Source organism: Pituophis catenifer, unplaced genomic scaffold (genome assembly GCF_029215685.1).
Source record: "Pituophis catenifer annectens isolate HBS135680 unplaced genomic scaffold, rPitCat1.0.hap2 SCAF_3, whole genome shotgun sequence".
Lineage (NCBI taxonomy): Eukaryota > Metazoa > Chordata > Lepidosauria > Squamata > Colubridae > Pituophis > Pituophis catenifer.
Genome location: NW_027256883.1, coordinates 118629093 through 118646315, shown reverse-complemented (window position 1 = coordinate 118646315; position 17223 = coordinate 118629093). Strand labels below are relative to the sequence as shown.

At 40.8% G+C, this 17223-nt stretch overlaps 1 protein-coding gene across 2 annotated transcripts in view; it reads left to right on the top strand.

Moving 5' to 3' along the window:
* BRINP3 (BMP/retinoic acid inducible neural specific 3) overlaps positions 1-7515 on the top strand; it is a 266574-nt gene extending 259059 nt beyond the window's left edge. For both annotated transcript variants that reach the window (XM_070939292.1, XM_070939293.1), the window contains one exon: positions 6399-7515. In XM_070939292.1, coding sequence (XP_070795393.1) covers positions 6399-7515 — 1117 coding nt within the window. The remainder of the gene's footprint in view (positions 1-6398) is intronic.
* Positions 7516-17223: the final 9708 nt, after the last annotated feature.

Genomic DNA, 17223 nt, shown 5'->3' with positions numbered 1-17223 from the left:
TTTTTTCCCCACTTGGAGCAGAACCCAGAAGGATATTTCTTCCAACACAGTATTTAGTCATTTCAATTAAATTTACAATTTCTATATTTCCTTTTTACCATATTTATTCCTCAACTATTTTTTAAAAAAACCAATATTACCCTTCATCCTCATCTCTAATCTTAATCAAATTCAATTTTTCCCTTCTATTCTATATTATACCCCTTCGCATTGTCATCTATTTTTATATCCATCCTCACATTGGTTAATTATGTAATACAGTTGTTTAATACAAATTCAACATTTTAATATAAATCAATTAGTTATATAACTATCTTTTTTGTATATTTATCAATATGAACATGAATATTCCAATTATTTCCATGCAATCCAATTTCTTACAAATCAATTAATTATATTTACCAATAATAATAAACCAAATAATTTCCCCCATATATTCCTCCAAACCACAACTTAACCATTTCTGCTTTCAACACAATATACCATTAATAGTATCTCAATTATTACAATTCCCTAGTTAAATAGAGCTTTTTTTCTTTTGAAAAAAAGAAACCTCCTCTTGCCCTAAATTTCCCATTGTTTGCAGTTTTGTACCTACCTTTTTTGGTGAGGAAAAAGAAAAAGAAACCTCTCTGCCTCATTTTGTCACGTTGCAGCTAAGACCCTGCTTTCGCTTTCTCTTTCCAGTATAGCTAGGGGGAAAAAAACTTGCTCCAGGAATTTACCTCTTTGCAGCTAGCTCTTTGAAGCCCCGCGGCAAGAATTTAAAGTTTTTTTTCCCTCTAGCCATCAGCTGGGACTCCGGAACAGCAATAGATTGGGAGTGGGCGGGGTAAGCGAACGGCGACCGGGCAATCCGGCAGAGGCAGAGGGTGAGTGAAGGGGGGGGCGAGAGAGGGCTTTGGCGACCCCTGGGAAATGGCCGTTCGACCCCCAAAGGGGTCGCGACCCCCAGGTTGAGAACCGCTGTTCTAAAGACAGCCGTGCGTCCAGGAGGATGCCCAAGTTACGAGCCCTCTCCATGGGGGCGAGTGATTCACCCCCAATAGCCAGCGATGGCATCAGCTGGCTACATCGGGACGCCGGAAACCACAGCCACTCGGTCTTGGAGGGGTTGAGTCGGAGCCTGTTTCTCCCCATCCAGGCCCGCACGGCCTCCAGGCACTGGGACATCACTTCAAAGGCATCGTTGGGGTGGCCTGGGGTGGAGATGTACAGCTGGGTGTCATCAGCGTACTGATGGAACTCCACCCCAAAGCCACGGATGATTTCACCCAGCGGCTTTACATAAATGTTGAACAGAAGGGGCGAGAGGACCGACCCTTGTGGCACCCCACAAGCAAGGTGCCTCGGGGTCGACCGCTGCCCCCCTGTCAACACAGATTGCAACCAGTCAGAGAGGTAGGAGGAGAACCACCGCAAAACGGTGCCCCCCACCCCCAACCCCGCCAACCGGTGCAACATGATACCATGGTCGATGGTATCAAAAGCCGCTGAGAGGTCTAACAGGACCAGGATAGAGGAGCAACCCCTATCCCGAGCCCTCCAGAGATCATCCACCAACACGACCAATGCCGTTTCCGTGCTGTGCCCAGGCCGGAAGCCGGACTGGAGCGGATCTAGATAGACAGCTTCATCCAGGTACCAGGGAAGCTGTTGCACTACCACACTCTCAACAACCTTTGCAACAAAGCGAAGGTTGGAGACTGGACGATAGTTAGCCAAAACAGCCGGATTCAGAGAGGGCTTCTTGAGGAGGGGCCTCACAACCGCTTCTTTCAAAGTGGCCGGTAGGACCCCCTCACTCAAAGAAGTGTTAACAATCTTCTGGAGCCAGCCTCGTGTCACCTCCCGGGAAGCCAGTACCAACCAGGAGGGACACGGGTCCAATAAACATGTGGTCGCGTTCAGCCGTCCCAGGTCCCTGTCCATGTCCTCAGGAGCCACAGGATCGAACTCCCCCCAGATAACACTCTCAAGACCTGCTTCAGTCATCCCGTCCGGACATACCCAGTCAGAGGCCAGCCCTTCCCGAATCTGAGCGATTTTGTCATACAGATATTGCACAAAGTCCTCAGCTCGGCCCTGCAAGGGGTCATCCCGCACTTCCAGATGGAGGAGGGAGCGGGTCACCCTAAACAGGGCGGCCGGGCAATTATCTGATGACGCGATAAGAGCGGCAAAATAGCTAGTTTTCGCTGCTTTTATCGCCACTAGGTAGGTCTTAATATGAGACCTCACCAATGTTCGGTCAGATTCGGAGCGGCTGGTCCTCCAACTACTCTCCAGGCGTCTTTTCCAGTGCTTCATCTCCCTAAGCTCCTCGGAGAACCAAGGAACTAGGTGAGTTCGGTGCCGGGTCAGAGGCCGCAAAGGCACGACACGGTCCAAGGCCCCGGCAGCCGCACTATCCCAGGCGGCCACCAGGTCTTCAGCCGAGTCATAAGCCAGAGTCTCAGGAAATGGCCCAAGCTCCATCTGGAACCAATCAGGGTCCATCAGGCACCTGGGGCGGAACCACCTGGTCGGTCCCGCCTCCCTGCGGCAGGGTGCAGCGGTTAGAAGGTCCAGTCGAAGGAGCAAGTGGTCAGACCATGACAAGGGTTCGATGGCTATATCCCCTATATCAAGGCCACTCAACCACTGACCAGAGACAAAAACTAAGTCCAGAGTGTGTCCCCTTGTGTGAGTGGGGCCATGAATTAACTGAGTAAGGTCCATGGCCATCATGGAAGCCATGAACTCTCGAGCCACTTCAGACGTTTCACCGATAGATGGCAGGTTGAAATCCCCCATGATGACAAGTCTGGGGGTGTCCACCGCCACCTCGGCTATAACGTTAAGCAGCTTGGGCAGGGCCATTGCCACGTGGCAGGGAGCCAGGTACGTGACCAACAAGCCCATCTGTACTCCACGACCCCACTTCACAAAGAGGGACTCACATCCGGCTATCTGTGGAACAGTGGTCTCCCTTGGATCCAGACCTTCCTTTATAATAACCGCCACCCCCCACCCCCCGCCCCTGCCCTGAGCCCTCGGCTGATGAAATGCACGGAAGCCTGGTGGGCAAATATCCACGAGGGGGACTCCCCCCTCCTGGCCCAACCAGGTCTCCGTAATGCCCGCCAGGTCTGCCTCTCCCTCCTGAATAAGATCGTGAATGAGGGGGGCTTTATTAACAATGGACCTGGCATTGTATAACATCAGCCGAAGGCTCTGGCCCTGAGAATCTGGACAACCTGGGGAACGAGGAAAGCATTGGGGACCGGAGTGTGCAATTGCTCTAAGATAGCGAGTGCGCATTCCCCGAACATGATGTGGTCCCCAGCTTCCGCCATATCTGCCCCTCCCACTCACTATACTGATGGAACAGCCCTCTTTAAATCGAACTCCAACCCCCTCCCCGACCTTCAATATCTTGAAGCTTATGATTTGGGACCAGAGTTTGCTATTTCATTCCTGATAGTATACTACTAGTTGGTACTATACCAGCTAATATTGATATTTGCTCATTTGTTATTCTTTACCAATAGATTAGAACTTAGAATAGAACTTAGTTAGATTTATATGCCACTCCGTGGCATATACAGCATGCTCTGAACCATTTACAACATTAGTATATTGCCCCTGACAATTTGAGTCCTCATTTTACCCACCTCGAAATGATGGAAGGCTGAGTCAATCTCAAGCCCTGTCAGGATTGAACTACTGTCTCTTGGCAGAGTTTGCCTGAGTATTACAATCTAACCAGAGGTGGGTTTCAGCAGGTTTGGACCAGTTCTGGAGAACCGGTTGTGGAAATTTTGAGTAGTTCGGAGAACCGGTAGTAATAATTCTGACTGGCCCTGCCCCCATCTATTCTCTGCCTCCCAAGTCCCAGCTGATTGGGAGGAAATGGGGATTTGGCAGTAACCTTCCCCTGGATTGGGGATGGAATGGAGACTTTACAGTATCCATTCCCTGGAGTGGGGTGGGAATGGAGATTTTACAGTCCTTCCCCTGCCATGCCCATCAAGACATGCCACGCCCACCAAGCCACACCCACAGAAACGGTAGTAAAAGTTTTTGAAACCCACCACTGATTCTAACCCCTGCAACACCAGGGCTCCACCATTCTTTGGTGGAAAAGCAAATGTTTTACTTATTAAGAGGCAAGACACAGGGAAAAACTGGTATTCATTTGGGATTTCTTTTTTCATGCCACAGAAAAGCATTCCCTTCCCTCCCCCATGCAATTTTATGTAACAGCCAAATGTCTTTATCAGGACAAAGAAAAATTTGAGTATATCGACTAAGAAACATCAAATCCTCGTGCTCGCTTCGGCAGCACATATACTAAAATTGAAACATCAAATCCTAAACTACAATATAGTAAGGAAACAGTGGGGAAAAAAATGCTTCCAGATGGAATTTTAGAGCACTTCAATCAATACTGAGGTAGAATTGTAATCCAAGGACTTGAACTGTCGAACAGTTCATTAAATGTTGTCATGATATTATTGCCAACCAGATTAAACTATATAAGAATTATGCTTTCTTGGACCCTGAAATATAATTTTATTGGAAAAAAGATAGGAAGGTAATCAAGATCCACTATATAAATTTTGGAGACCATTCAAAGAGTAGATCTGATTATTTCACCAGATTTACTGCCTAGACTCGGGTTAGAATCCGCCCAGTACCCTCACTTGTATTGTACTACTTGTCTTCCTTGCAGAACTTTAAATTCTGGTAAATAATTTTTTTAAGCTATTTGGTCTCCTACATTTTTACATCTGTTGAGCAACAAATTAGATACAGAAACCATCAGTATTCAAATAATGTTGCATAGCTACAGCTGCCATATTCTTTTTAGCGATGTATATATTCCTAACATTGAATCAAGCATTTTGGAAAGCACATACATAATGAAGTTTGTGGCTTCTTGATTTTGTTCTTGAAACATCTTTTCCATATAAATCTTGCCCCCACCCTCAGTCTAGAATGTTGAAAGTTCCCATTGTCCTCTCAATTTACTTTTGAAAGAGAGATGAATGAGATGGCAGTTGCATAAAGGGATACCATTATTAGTCTCTTCATTACATTCTAAAAATATACAATAGCACAATAGTCTACTATATTTTATCCAGAAAATTTTGCCCCCCCCCCCCCCAGTAATAATAGTAGTACAGCAAATATTTGGTCTGATAAGAATGAAAAGGGGAAAGTGCCATTTGGAAGTGTCTCTGCTTCCAAAGCCAATGTTTTAATGTGCAATACTCATTAAACCTTGAGAGAGTCCAGTTCCTCAATCCAAATTGAAATAAAAGTTGTTGGTAAATGCTTCAGGGACTTTGGATCTCCTTGAAACAGACATGCATTTGGAATCATGTAGGTTAAAGACAGATTCAGCTTTAAAACTAATTTATGATTGGAAAGAAATGGTGATGTGAGGTAGGGAAATTGCAGAACGTATTTTTGAAATTTTCAAAATCCAGGAGAGATCTATTTTTAACTAATATATTTTTAGCAACGTTTCTGATAAAACGGACAGGAGAGATAGTGCAGTGTTATCTGCAAGGAAGAACAAAATGTTGTAACATGAATAAATATATTATGGATAATATGTTATCTTGAGTACCATAACAAGGGGTGTTTTGTTTTGTATGTAATCTGTCTCAAAGCTTTCAATTGCAGCCAAAATCTTTTACCAGACAAGTTTGAATCACGGTGAATTTGTGGGCATATCGGTTATTTTCTTGGTAACAATATGATATTGGTTCTCTGTTACCTTCACTGATTTTTTTTTTAAATGGGAATTTCTGATGATCATCCATCAAAGAGATAGCTGTGTGTAATCTTTTTCAAAGCAGCCTTGAAGCATCAAGACAACTGTATCCTATATAAAGTTCTGATTATGCATTGAGGATCTTCCTGGTTGTTCCCATGAACAGAGTATGTTCCATACATGAACAGAGCAGAGGAACTGAAAGGAACATGACTGTGTGAATATGCACATGAAAGAATCCTATGAAAGTTGTCAAAGCAGCTGAATCAATCCTTCAAAGTGTTTCCCTTTCAATGTTTCAAGGAAAAGTTATTCTCCTAATTACAGATTAGTGTTTATTTTTGTTGTTGTAGGGTTGTACACTTGAGTGATAATGTTTTGTTTTAGGCACTTCAAGAAATTGATGGTTGAAGTAAGATTACAAGCAAGAACTTTTTAGATTGCACCTCATTCTCTTAATCATTGCACTTTAGAAAGTATTTTTTTCATTTAGTCTGAATAAATCATGTCAGATGTTTTTTTCAATATATCAGGGGAAGTTTTTGCCTTCAAAGTGGTTAAAAATAGCTTAATTGTATTACTTTGATCTACCTCTCACTGTGTATTCATTAATTTCATGTTTGCTTTACAGATCATCTCTCTATTGGCTAAATCGCATCCAGTCCTTCCTTTATTGCAATGAAAATGGCCTCTTGGGCAGCTTTTCCGAAGAGACTCATTCATGTACGTGCCCGAATGACCAGCTTGCCTGCCTTGGCTCCCTACCATGTAATGTGGGAGATGGTTCTGCCTGCCTGACCTGTGCGCCTGATAATCGTACCCGCTGTGGGACCTGTAACACTGGATACATGCTGAGCCAAGGGCTTTGCAAGCCTGAAGTGGCAGATTCCACAGAACATTACATTGGGTTTGAGACTGACCTCCAGGATTTGGAGATGAAGTATTTATTGCAGAAAACGGACCGCCGGATTGAGGTCCATGCCATCTTCATCAGCAATGACATGCGTCTCAATAGCTGGTTTGACCCGTCCTGGCGCAAACGGATGCTTCTTACCCTAAAGAGCAACAAGTATAAATCTAGCCTAGTCCATATGATCTTGGGAATGTCTCTTCAAATTTGTCTCACTAAGAACAGCACCTTGGAGCCTGTCCTGGCTGTTTACATCAACCCTTTTGGAGGCAGCCACTCTGAGAGTTGGTTTATGCCTGTCAATGAAAACAATTTCCCAGACTGGGAGCGGACTAAACTGGACTTACCACTTCAGTGTTATAACTGGACGCTGACTCTAGGCAACAAGTGGAAGACGTTTTTTGAAACGGTCCACATCTACTTGAGGAGTCGTATAAAGTCAAATGGCCCCAATGGCAATGATAGCATCTATTATGAACCCCTGGAGTTTATTGATCCCTCCCGAAACCTGGGCTATATGAAAATCAACAGCATCCAAGTGTTTGGCTACAGCATGCACTTTGACCCGGAAGCAATCCGAGATTTGATTTTGCAACTGGACTACCCCTATACTCAGGGATCCCAGGACAGTGCACTCTTACAGCTACTAGAGATACGGGACCGTGTAAATAATCTTTCTCCTCCTGGTCAGCGTCGTCTAGATCTTTTCTCATGCCTACTGCGTCACAGACTCAAGCTTTCTACCAGTGAAGTGATGAGGATTCAATCGGCTTTGCAGACCTTCAATGCCAAATTGCCAAACACAATGGATTATGACACAACCAAATTATGTAGTTAACCATAAATGTGAAGCACAACAGAAAAACAAACAAATCATGGAGGCGTTTTTACAGTGCTTTTGTGGAACAGTTTATGTCTGGAAGAGTAAATTTAAATTGTCTTTTCAATATCTGTCTTATATCAGTCAATAACGTTGGATGGCAATTTACACCCATGAACTTGCTGACAAATGAATATATTATATCTGCAATTTTTTTTGGCTTTGTTTTATGAATGAAAATAAATACTGACACCTGTCTAGGAGACATTCTACTTTTTACAATAAATTTCATTTGTAATTTTATATGTTCCGTGGCAATGCTTTTGTGCATTACATCCTCTAGAGGGAACATAAAAGGATACCAATAAAATTTTGTAGCTGAACAGTTATTAAAAAGAAATGCTGTGGGATTCATTTTTTTTCCCTTTCCAGAAGTGAATAACATCTTTGATACTGTAATGTGTGACCAGAAAGTTGGGTAGAGGAGACAGAGGAATACCAATCAAAACAAGACTTAAAAGCAACTTAATATAAAATTCTTCTGTAACTCTTGAGTCATAAATCTGAGTGTTCCTGTCAAAGCAAAATGCCATTTCTTATTGATGACTTATTTGTACCTTAACCTGCTGACATGGAAGGACTTTGCTTTTTCAGGATGTTGTACTGTGTCATACAAACAGTATATCTCTAGTGGCCACATTTTCTGTTTTAGAAAAGATAGAGCTCTGCACACTATCTAGTATGGTTTAAAAGAAAAGTGAATACAGGTAATGTGTCCAGTCTCAGGGGTCTCAGACAGGAACATCAGCCAATGTGTAAGAGGCACTTATATCAAGAGCCATACACAAATGCCATGTTGCACCCAAAGTGTACACCATTTCTCCTGCTTTTATTTAAAGACAACTAAGGTGACAAATGAGTTGACCATCTTATACCCATCATAATATTGTCCCGTCTGTCTGTCTATCTATTTATCTATCTATCCATCTATCTATCCGTCTGTCTATCTATCTATCATCTATCCACCTGACATACAACACAGGCAATTTGGCAGTGATCATTTCAGGTTTTAGATTCAAGTTCTACTTGAAAATATGACTCAAGCCTGGTAAATATCAGCAGATATGTCCAATATAATCACTCATTATTGGGTCAGAGCCTCCCCTGGTCTCCACTGCCCTTCTTATTAGAATGACTGCAATTTAATCCAAGGTGATTGCTGTATGTGAGTAGAGCAATCTTAAATCTCTTGTTCAAATATAGTTTGTGTGCATTCAAGAAATTGCACCTAGAAGGTCCCCCAGTTGAATGTAGGATGGTCCCTGGCTCAGCCAAAGGATAGTAAACATTTAGAGATACCTTATTTGTGTGACCTTTGACACTCTTCTTAAGCACACTTACATTAGACTTTATTTTTCTCTTTCCCTTTCACATTCATTCTAATGTTTTAGGTCCACAAATTATATAAAATCAAAGAAAAGAAAAAGAAAGAAAGAAAGAAAGAAAGAAAGAAAGAAAGAAAGAAAGAAAGAAAGAAAGAGAAAGAAAGAAAGAAAGAGAAAGAAAGAAAGAAAGAAAGAAAGAAAGAGAAAGAAAGAAAGAAAAGGGAGGAAGGAAGGAAGGAAGGAAGGAAGGAAGGAAGGAAGGAAGGAAATAGACTCGACTTTTCCTTTCTCCCTTACATTGCTATGTTCATGTCTAAAGTAGGGGTCTTGAGTGGTTGTTTGTTTTTATTGTTTAACAGCCATGTGTGAGGTACCAATCTTTGTTAGTTACCCCTGAGCCAGAGGTGGGTTTCAGCAGGTTCTGACCAGTTCTAGAGAACCGGTAGCGGAAATTTTGAGTAGTTCGGAGAACCTGTAGTAAAAATTCTGACTGGCGCCACCCCCATCTATTCTCTGCCTCCCAGGTCCCAGCTGATTGGGAGGAAATGGGGATTTTGCAGTAACCATCCCTTGGATTGGGGTGGGAATGGAGATTTTACGATATTCTTCCCCTGCCACGCCAACCAAGCCATGCCCACCAAGCCATGCCACATCCACCAAGCCACACCCACAGAACTGGTAGTAAATTTTTTTGAAACCCTGCACTGCCCTGAACTGAAGATTACCTACTCTGTAAAGCAGTCACACTTTTATCTTACCCCATGCTTAATACAAAGGGGATGACTTCAGCCAAAGACCTAAAGGACAATACATAAAACTAAGTTCAAAGCACATGAGCACAATCATGCTCAATCATCTCTACATTCAAACTTGAATTGCCACAAAGGTGATTTATTATGTAGCTATGTCTATAATTGCATATGGCTGCAACAATATATCTTTTAAAGTGCATTCTTAAAGGTTGTTGCAATACACGCAAGCCTAGGCTGAAATGTTCTGAATGTTTATGAAATGTTTATTCAGAAGTCTATCACCGCAAGTTTTAGACAGGTTTGGATCTTGGGGAAGCTCAGCAGCATTGAACCTCACTGATTTCATTGATTTGGAGATTGTCAAATGTTCCAGGACTGTGGATAAGACGGGGAAGTTGAAAAACATCCTGAAGGAAAGGAACAGCAAACTCTTTTTATACTGTGGCAAGAAAACAAAATGGATCTGTCCATGCAGTTATTAGGACTGAGACATGAGACAAAGAGAGTTTTTGGATTTATTGTTTGATCAGGATCGGCATAACACTAGTGTTAACCAGATGGTAGAAAGCATGCTATGAGCCTCATCAATCAGGGTGTTCAGGCTGGTGGGGGTCCAGAAGAAGAGCCTTCTCTGCTATTGCACTTGCCTTCTGGAATATCTCTCCCTGATCTTTTTTAGCTGGGTTGATTTTATAGCATTGTACAGATGTTATTATAAATTATACAGTTTTATCTTTTAATAGTGTAAGCCACTCAGAGTTACTGTATCATGTGGCAAGACGGACAGATAATTAATTTTATAAATACATACATATAGTACATATATACATACATGAATGAATAGTTGTGCCACTTCAGCTATCTGGCTGGATAAGGACCACATTACGTTCTGTGTGACATGTTCAAGGTTTCATACCAGAGGTGGGTTTCAGCAGGTTCTGATCAGTTCTGGAGACCTGGTAGTGGAAATTTTGAGTAGTTCAGAGAACCGGTAGTAAACATTCTGACTGGCCCCACCCCCATCTATTCTCTGCCTCCCAAGTCCCAGATGATTGGGAGGAAATGGGGATTTTGAAGTAACCTTCCCCAGGAATGGGATGGGAATAGAGATTTTACAGTATCCTTCCCCTGCCACACCCACCAACCCATGCCACGCCCACCAAGCCATACCCACAGAACCGGTAGTAAAAAAAACTGAAACCCACCAAGTGTGGATGGACTCTGAAACCAGAGGTGCCTGATGGGAGTTGTTTTAAGAGATGATGAATACACTTTAGATATCTGCAGAACATAACTCTCCCATTTAACCCCATAAATATCCCCCATTTTTAAAAAAATGAGGAAAGAGACTAAAATTTTATAGGAATAGCAGTAGCACTTAAACTTACCTACTGCTTTACAGTGCTTTACAGTCCTCTCTAAGCGGTTTACAGAATCAGCATATTGCCCCCAACAATCTGGGTTCTCATTTTACCCACCTCAGAAGGATGGAAGGCTGAGTCAACCTTGAGCTGGGTGAGATTTGAGCTGCCAAATTGAAGGCAGCTGGCAGTCAGCAGAAGTAGCCTGCAGTACTGCATTCTAACCACTGCACCACTGTGGCTCATGTATATAATTACATGAAGCAGAAAAAAATCAAACCCCTATCTATGACATAGCTATGATATATAACTATATCTATTAAAAAGGAGTTGACTTTCAATCCCATGATAGTGTGCAGTGCACACTCTCTTGTCTCTTTGACGTTTGCTGAGAATGCCTCTGGCTAGGAGCATTGAACTTATTTTAGATTATCAGTCTAAAAAGTGGGCTCAGGACAAAATCTGGTTCAGTGGACTGTACTTATCGAGGACAATATTCACTTTATTAACATAGGCAGGTATTATACATCTGTTTTTAAATATGATATTGGTAGAGTAATGACTGTTTTATGCAGTTGCAACATAAATTTAACATGAATCAGTATTACATAACATCACCTAAATGATGCATAGGAGTTGTCATGATCTTATCAGATCATTTATAATTTTCCCCAAACATTGTCAGATATTTTTCGGGGGGGGGGGGCATAAATATTGTTAAGAATAAAAATCATATTATGACAACTTAATGATGTGTGGCAGCTTCCCACTAGTCTTTGAAAAATGTTTCAAACCCACTCTTTTTTTTTTTGAAGTATTAAGTATTTAATTTATTGCAAAAAGGGATTGACAAATTGACTTTTAATTTAATTTTAAGCAGAAATTAAAAACAGTGTACTAATTCCTTGATTCCCCATTGATTTTGTTCTGTGGGGCAATGTTTTGTATTTTATAAAAAACCAACAATGCTAGTTGTATAATGAGCTTTTCCAGTCCCACCCACCCACCCACCCCCAAAAAAATCCAATATGTACTTTGAAAATTAGATACTGGTCCTGGTGTTAACTTGGATACATAATTATTTTCTGGCAGAAAGTTTTACATTTTATTAATTAGTAATGTGACCAATACGCTGAACAATAAACTAGCATAGATAGTAGTCATTCATAATACATGGTTGTGTTTATTCTTTAAAATTTAAAATATTAATGTTCTACTTTTTTCTTTCTAAAAGTTCTTCAGGCAACTTGGACCCTCATGTAATTATTTTCTTTCTCATTCATTTCAAAAAGCTTTGGGTCCATGAGAGCTTCTTCCTTTTTTATTTTTAATGAAAATCAACATTCCTTGGGCAAAACTGTAGGACTTTGATATTTTTTACCTATGAATTAAGTCAACTGAGATTTTTATTTTTATAAGGAAGGCTCCAACATGCATTCTACAATTATATCTACCGGTATTCTTAGCTGTTTCTTAGTGAAATGCAATATAAATCATAATGCAAACCCTATCTCTTTGTACTTATACCTTAGAGTGGAAGGTAATACATATGAGTTGGGGTTTGCGTTGTGATGTCACAGTGCATGCTTCCCACTTTTAATTATTTAAATAAATGGTGCATTATTGTTCATGCCAGGAAGAGTCATCTAATTAATCGATGAGTACCTTTGAGCAGAATGAAGACACATACCATGCCCCAAACCAAATTTGGCTAGACAGTGATATCACCAAGGGCAAACAACGACAAACAAGACAAGACAAACAAGACAAGGCAATGGAAACCAACAGGTGAAGAATACCTCAGTTGCCTTTGGAACTTCTTTGACAGATTCAATTAACATATGCATTTGATAATTGGCAGCCACATTATCCAGTCGATGATCTCCTGCTGCTGCTGTCTCTCACACAAATACACACACATTTTTAACCCAGATACATTACATTACAGTTTTCCCCCAATGACTATCATATCCATGCTCACTACATTTCAAACATGCTTTATTATATATAAAGTATATATAATACTTTATATGCTTTTATTATATATAAAGTATATATGTCTTTTTCTTTTTCGTAGGCTTTTATGTGCATATTCTTTCTAGCCAGGTTTTACCTACGTAAACTAAGTTGGGCTTAGTTTACGTAGGTAAACTAAGGGCTGCAGAACAACTTAGTTTACGTAGGTAAAACCTGGCTAGAAAGAATATGCATATATATATATATATATATATATATATATATATATATATATATGCATGTATGTATAGATGTATATATATATATATATATGTATGTATGTATGTATGTATGTATGTATGTATGTATGTATGTATATATGTATGTATAGTATGTGTATGTACACATTTTCCCATTTTTTTCTTTTTTAAATTTCCCCCATCTTTATAAAACACATCATTTAAAAGGAAGTGAATTGTTCATTACTGACATTGTCTGGAATAGAAGCTATTTTTTTCTAGGTTAGATTTTTCTATCGAGCTAAGAAAAAATTTGGAGAGTTTCATATTTCAGTGGGTTTTACTTGCAGTAGAAATTGGTTTCTGAGTCTAGTCACTAAGAAAGATTCCACACAAAAGATAATTTATTTTTCAATGTACAGCCTAATTGTAGAGATTTGAAATGATGCAAAATATGCTAAGTGTTGGATAGTTTCTGCTTTTTAAGATCAACTATCAACATTAAAGAAATAAGCAGTCAAGAAATATGCAGCAGAGTAGCACTTGCTTAGAGTACTCATGAAGAACTTGGAAAATATGTCATGATATGTCTATACCTACAAAAATCAAAACCATGCAAACCATAGTATTCCTTGGGATACTCTGTGAGAGTGAAAGTTGGGCTTTAAAGAAGCATGCTAGGAAGACTCTTGATGTTTTTGAACTTTAGTGTAGGAAAAAAATGAGAATACTATGGACAGCCAAAAAAAATAGATAAATGGGTCACTGAACAAATCTACCCAGAGTACTCCCTCAAGACACAAATGTCCAGGCTCAATTTTTCCTATTTCAGACACTTGACTGTATGTGAAGACCTAGCTCTCTAGTGAAGGTTCTAATGCTAGGAAAGTTGAAGGAAAGAATAGAAGTTCATCTAGTAGCAAAGTGGAAGAACTTAGTTACAGCAGCAATGGTACACTGACAGAAAATCTGAAGGACCATGTTAGGACAGATGATTATGGAGAAATTCTATCTACGTGGTCACTAAAAGTTGACACATAAATCAATCAGTATATTCAGGGGTGGGCTCCTGGTTTGGCAGGGTTCGGGTGATCCTGTAGCCAAGGATCACCAGGGTTCGGCGAACCCCCAAATGCCACCCCTGGCTGGCCATGCCCACCCCTCCCACCCCGCCCCTCCCAGGAGTCTCCACACAGCCCATTCATCATTCCAGGTAAGTACAGGGGCCGTGCTAAGGGTCTGGGAGTGCAAAAAAATGGGCCTACTGGAGGTTCTGGAAGTCCAGAAACGGGCCTGTTTCTGGCCTCTAGAGGGCCTCCGGAGCCTGGGAAAGCAGTTTTCAGCCTCCTGGAGGCTCGAGGAAAGTCTCTGAAGCCTGGGGAGGGCGAACCACCACACAAACTGTGGTGTAGGAAACTGAGTAGGCCATGCCCACAATGGCCATGCCCACCCAGCAATGGGGCAGTGAACCTGTTGCTAAAGGATCTGAAGCCCACCCCGAGTATATTCAAAAGTGCAAGGTATCACTTGTTGCTACAGTAATAAAATGGCGATTGTGGATGTGTAAATCTGTCCTAATCATAGTTAGAAGGAGTGCAATGCATAAAAGAACTAATCTTGATTTGAAATGCAAGGTTACTCCCCATATCTACAATTTCCTATTGGCTCTGGGAAAAAGAGAAAGGGGACTTTGTTTGTTGATACTTTGGTTATAGGATCCAGTGGGCAGAAGTACAAATTAGTGACATGTCAATTGTGTTTCCTGTGATGTCATCTTCTTTTATGGTAGTGATGTAAATAATTAAGAAAACATTTTAAAAGACTCTCCAGCTTCCAGTGCCAGTGTAATGAAAGCAGCAGGTTTTTTTTCTAAATTACTCTAACAAGAATTTTCTAGGGTACACTTATCTTTGCAAGACAGGGAAAATATTCAAATTAACCTCAGAGGAACATTAAAAGCTTAACAGGACCTCTGTTGCTTCCAGTGCTTTTTCCTTTTTAAGTAGAGCAAACATCCTTTTTCCCATACATTTTCCCAAGTACTTCATTAAGTTTAAAAATGTTTCATTAAGTTTTATTAAATTCATTAAACTGAGAGAGTAAGAAGTTCCACTCTACAGTCAGCAAGAGCCACTTCACTGAAAATGCTTATTGCCCTTGTTAATTCACAGGATGTTGTATGATGCTTTGGGGAGAGTTGCTTCTGTTTGCTTTGTTTAATACAGTCAAAGGAAGAAGAAGAAGGAGGTCTCAGAGTAAAGACAAAAAATACCCAGTTTCCTATACTGACCCATCAAAATATAATGTTAATTGCAGAGAGCTACAAAGTCCTTTGGACTGTATAAATATTAGAAGAATAAATACGGAATCTGGTTAATAAATAAAGGCACCAAAAGAACTAAAACATGTTTACTTCTACATCGATCATATTCTGCATAGATCATATTTCTGCTTCACCAAAAGTATTCAAGTTTCATAACTTCCATAAACTTCCATCGACCTTATGTGGAGATTGATTGGCTATCCAACATAACTGGAAAGGCACAATGTCTGTCTGTCTGTGTCAGGATGGGGTTGAGGGTTGTCCCCAAACCGTGAACCAGCTCACGAGCAAACACACTAGGACTGAAATAAAACTAGCAGAGGAGTCTTGTATAAAAATATACTTTACTTCAAAATGTTTAAAAAACACTATATCTTTAAAAAGGTACATTAATAACAAAGTCTTATCTTGGTTAAATGAAGCCAGGCCATCTTCCTAAATTCCTCTCCACAAACCGAAACAGTCCATAAGAAAAAACTAACATGACATTAAACAACTTCGGTGTCGATACATCATCGAGGTGGTAGAAGGGCAGCAGCGTAGGCTTCACAGTTAAAAGTCACCTGTGAAAAACAATTCAATCAGCAAACATGGCTTGAAGCCCCTGGGAAGGAAACTGTCCAGTGCTCCCTCCGTAGCTCCAGCAGCAGCAACAGTTCAGATGTTGGCTTGCGTGCTTCAACTCAGCAAACGGCAAGCCGAAATTGGAGACTTCAAAAGGTTCTCAGCTATCTCAACTCACAGTTGCAGCTAGCTCCGTGGGAGTATCTTTACACAGCTTTTCGGCTCCTTTTCTGCTGCTATCTCTGCTGCAGCGGTCAGGACTCCTTATCTGAGTTCTCCTCCCTTCTGCAGCTCTGCTCTGGGCTCTGCGTCCAGGTGCTTCAGCACTAGCTCTGCATCTAGGCCTAAACAACGTCTAGGCCCAAAATAGCAAGCAGAAAGGTCCGTGCTTATATGGGGAGTTAACCTGCAATTAACTAGGGCGGGGAAGGCTTGCAGTATATTGCAAACAGGAGATGGCTTGATTGGATCCATATTGTTTGTGACTGATCAAGTAGCTACAGCAATCCTGAAAACACTCGTGACAGTCTGTCTGTCTGTCTGTCTGTCTGTCTGCCAGACCTACCAACTTCCCTACTTGGAATGTATGTTAAAATGAAAAGCCAGATGCAGAGGGATCTAGTCTAATAGGCAGTAAATATAATGCTATTGTATTTACAATACAAGCAATGCTACATATCTTTACCTACAAGTGAAAATCCAGTGACAAGATGAAAACACAAATATACCAAATCCACTGGAGATTAAAGAAATGCAGTGAAAATGATTTCCATTTTAAAATAATAACAGCGGAAATGTCTAGTGATAGATGTACATAGAATATTAATGTGTGAAGGTGAGTTTAGTTTTAAAACTGTCTTCTGGTTAACCATTTCCCTATTGCTTTAAAAAGGGATATTCTATCTTGTTGCCCCCATCTTCAAAGCAAAATCAGAAACCAGACATAGGCTTACCAATTTATTGAAAACTATTCTAGTGTTATGCTCTCTCTTTTATATTTAGAGTGTTATGCTATCTCTCTTATATTAGAACTGCAGAAAAAACAATTACTACCAACCTGCCTTCCATTGAGGACCTCTATACTGCACGAATCAAAAAGAGGGCTGTGAAAATATTTACAGACCCCTCACATCCTGGACATAAACT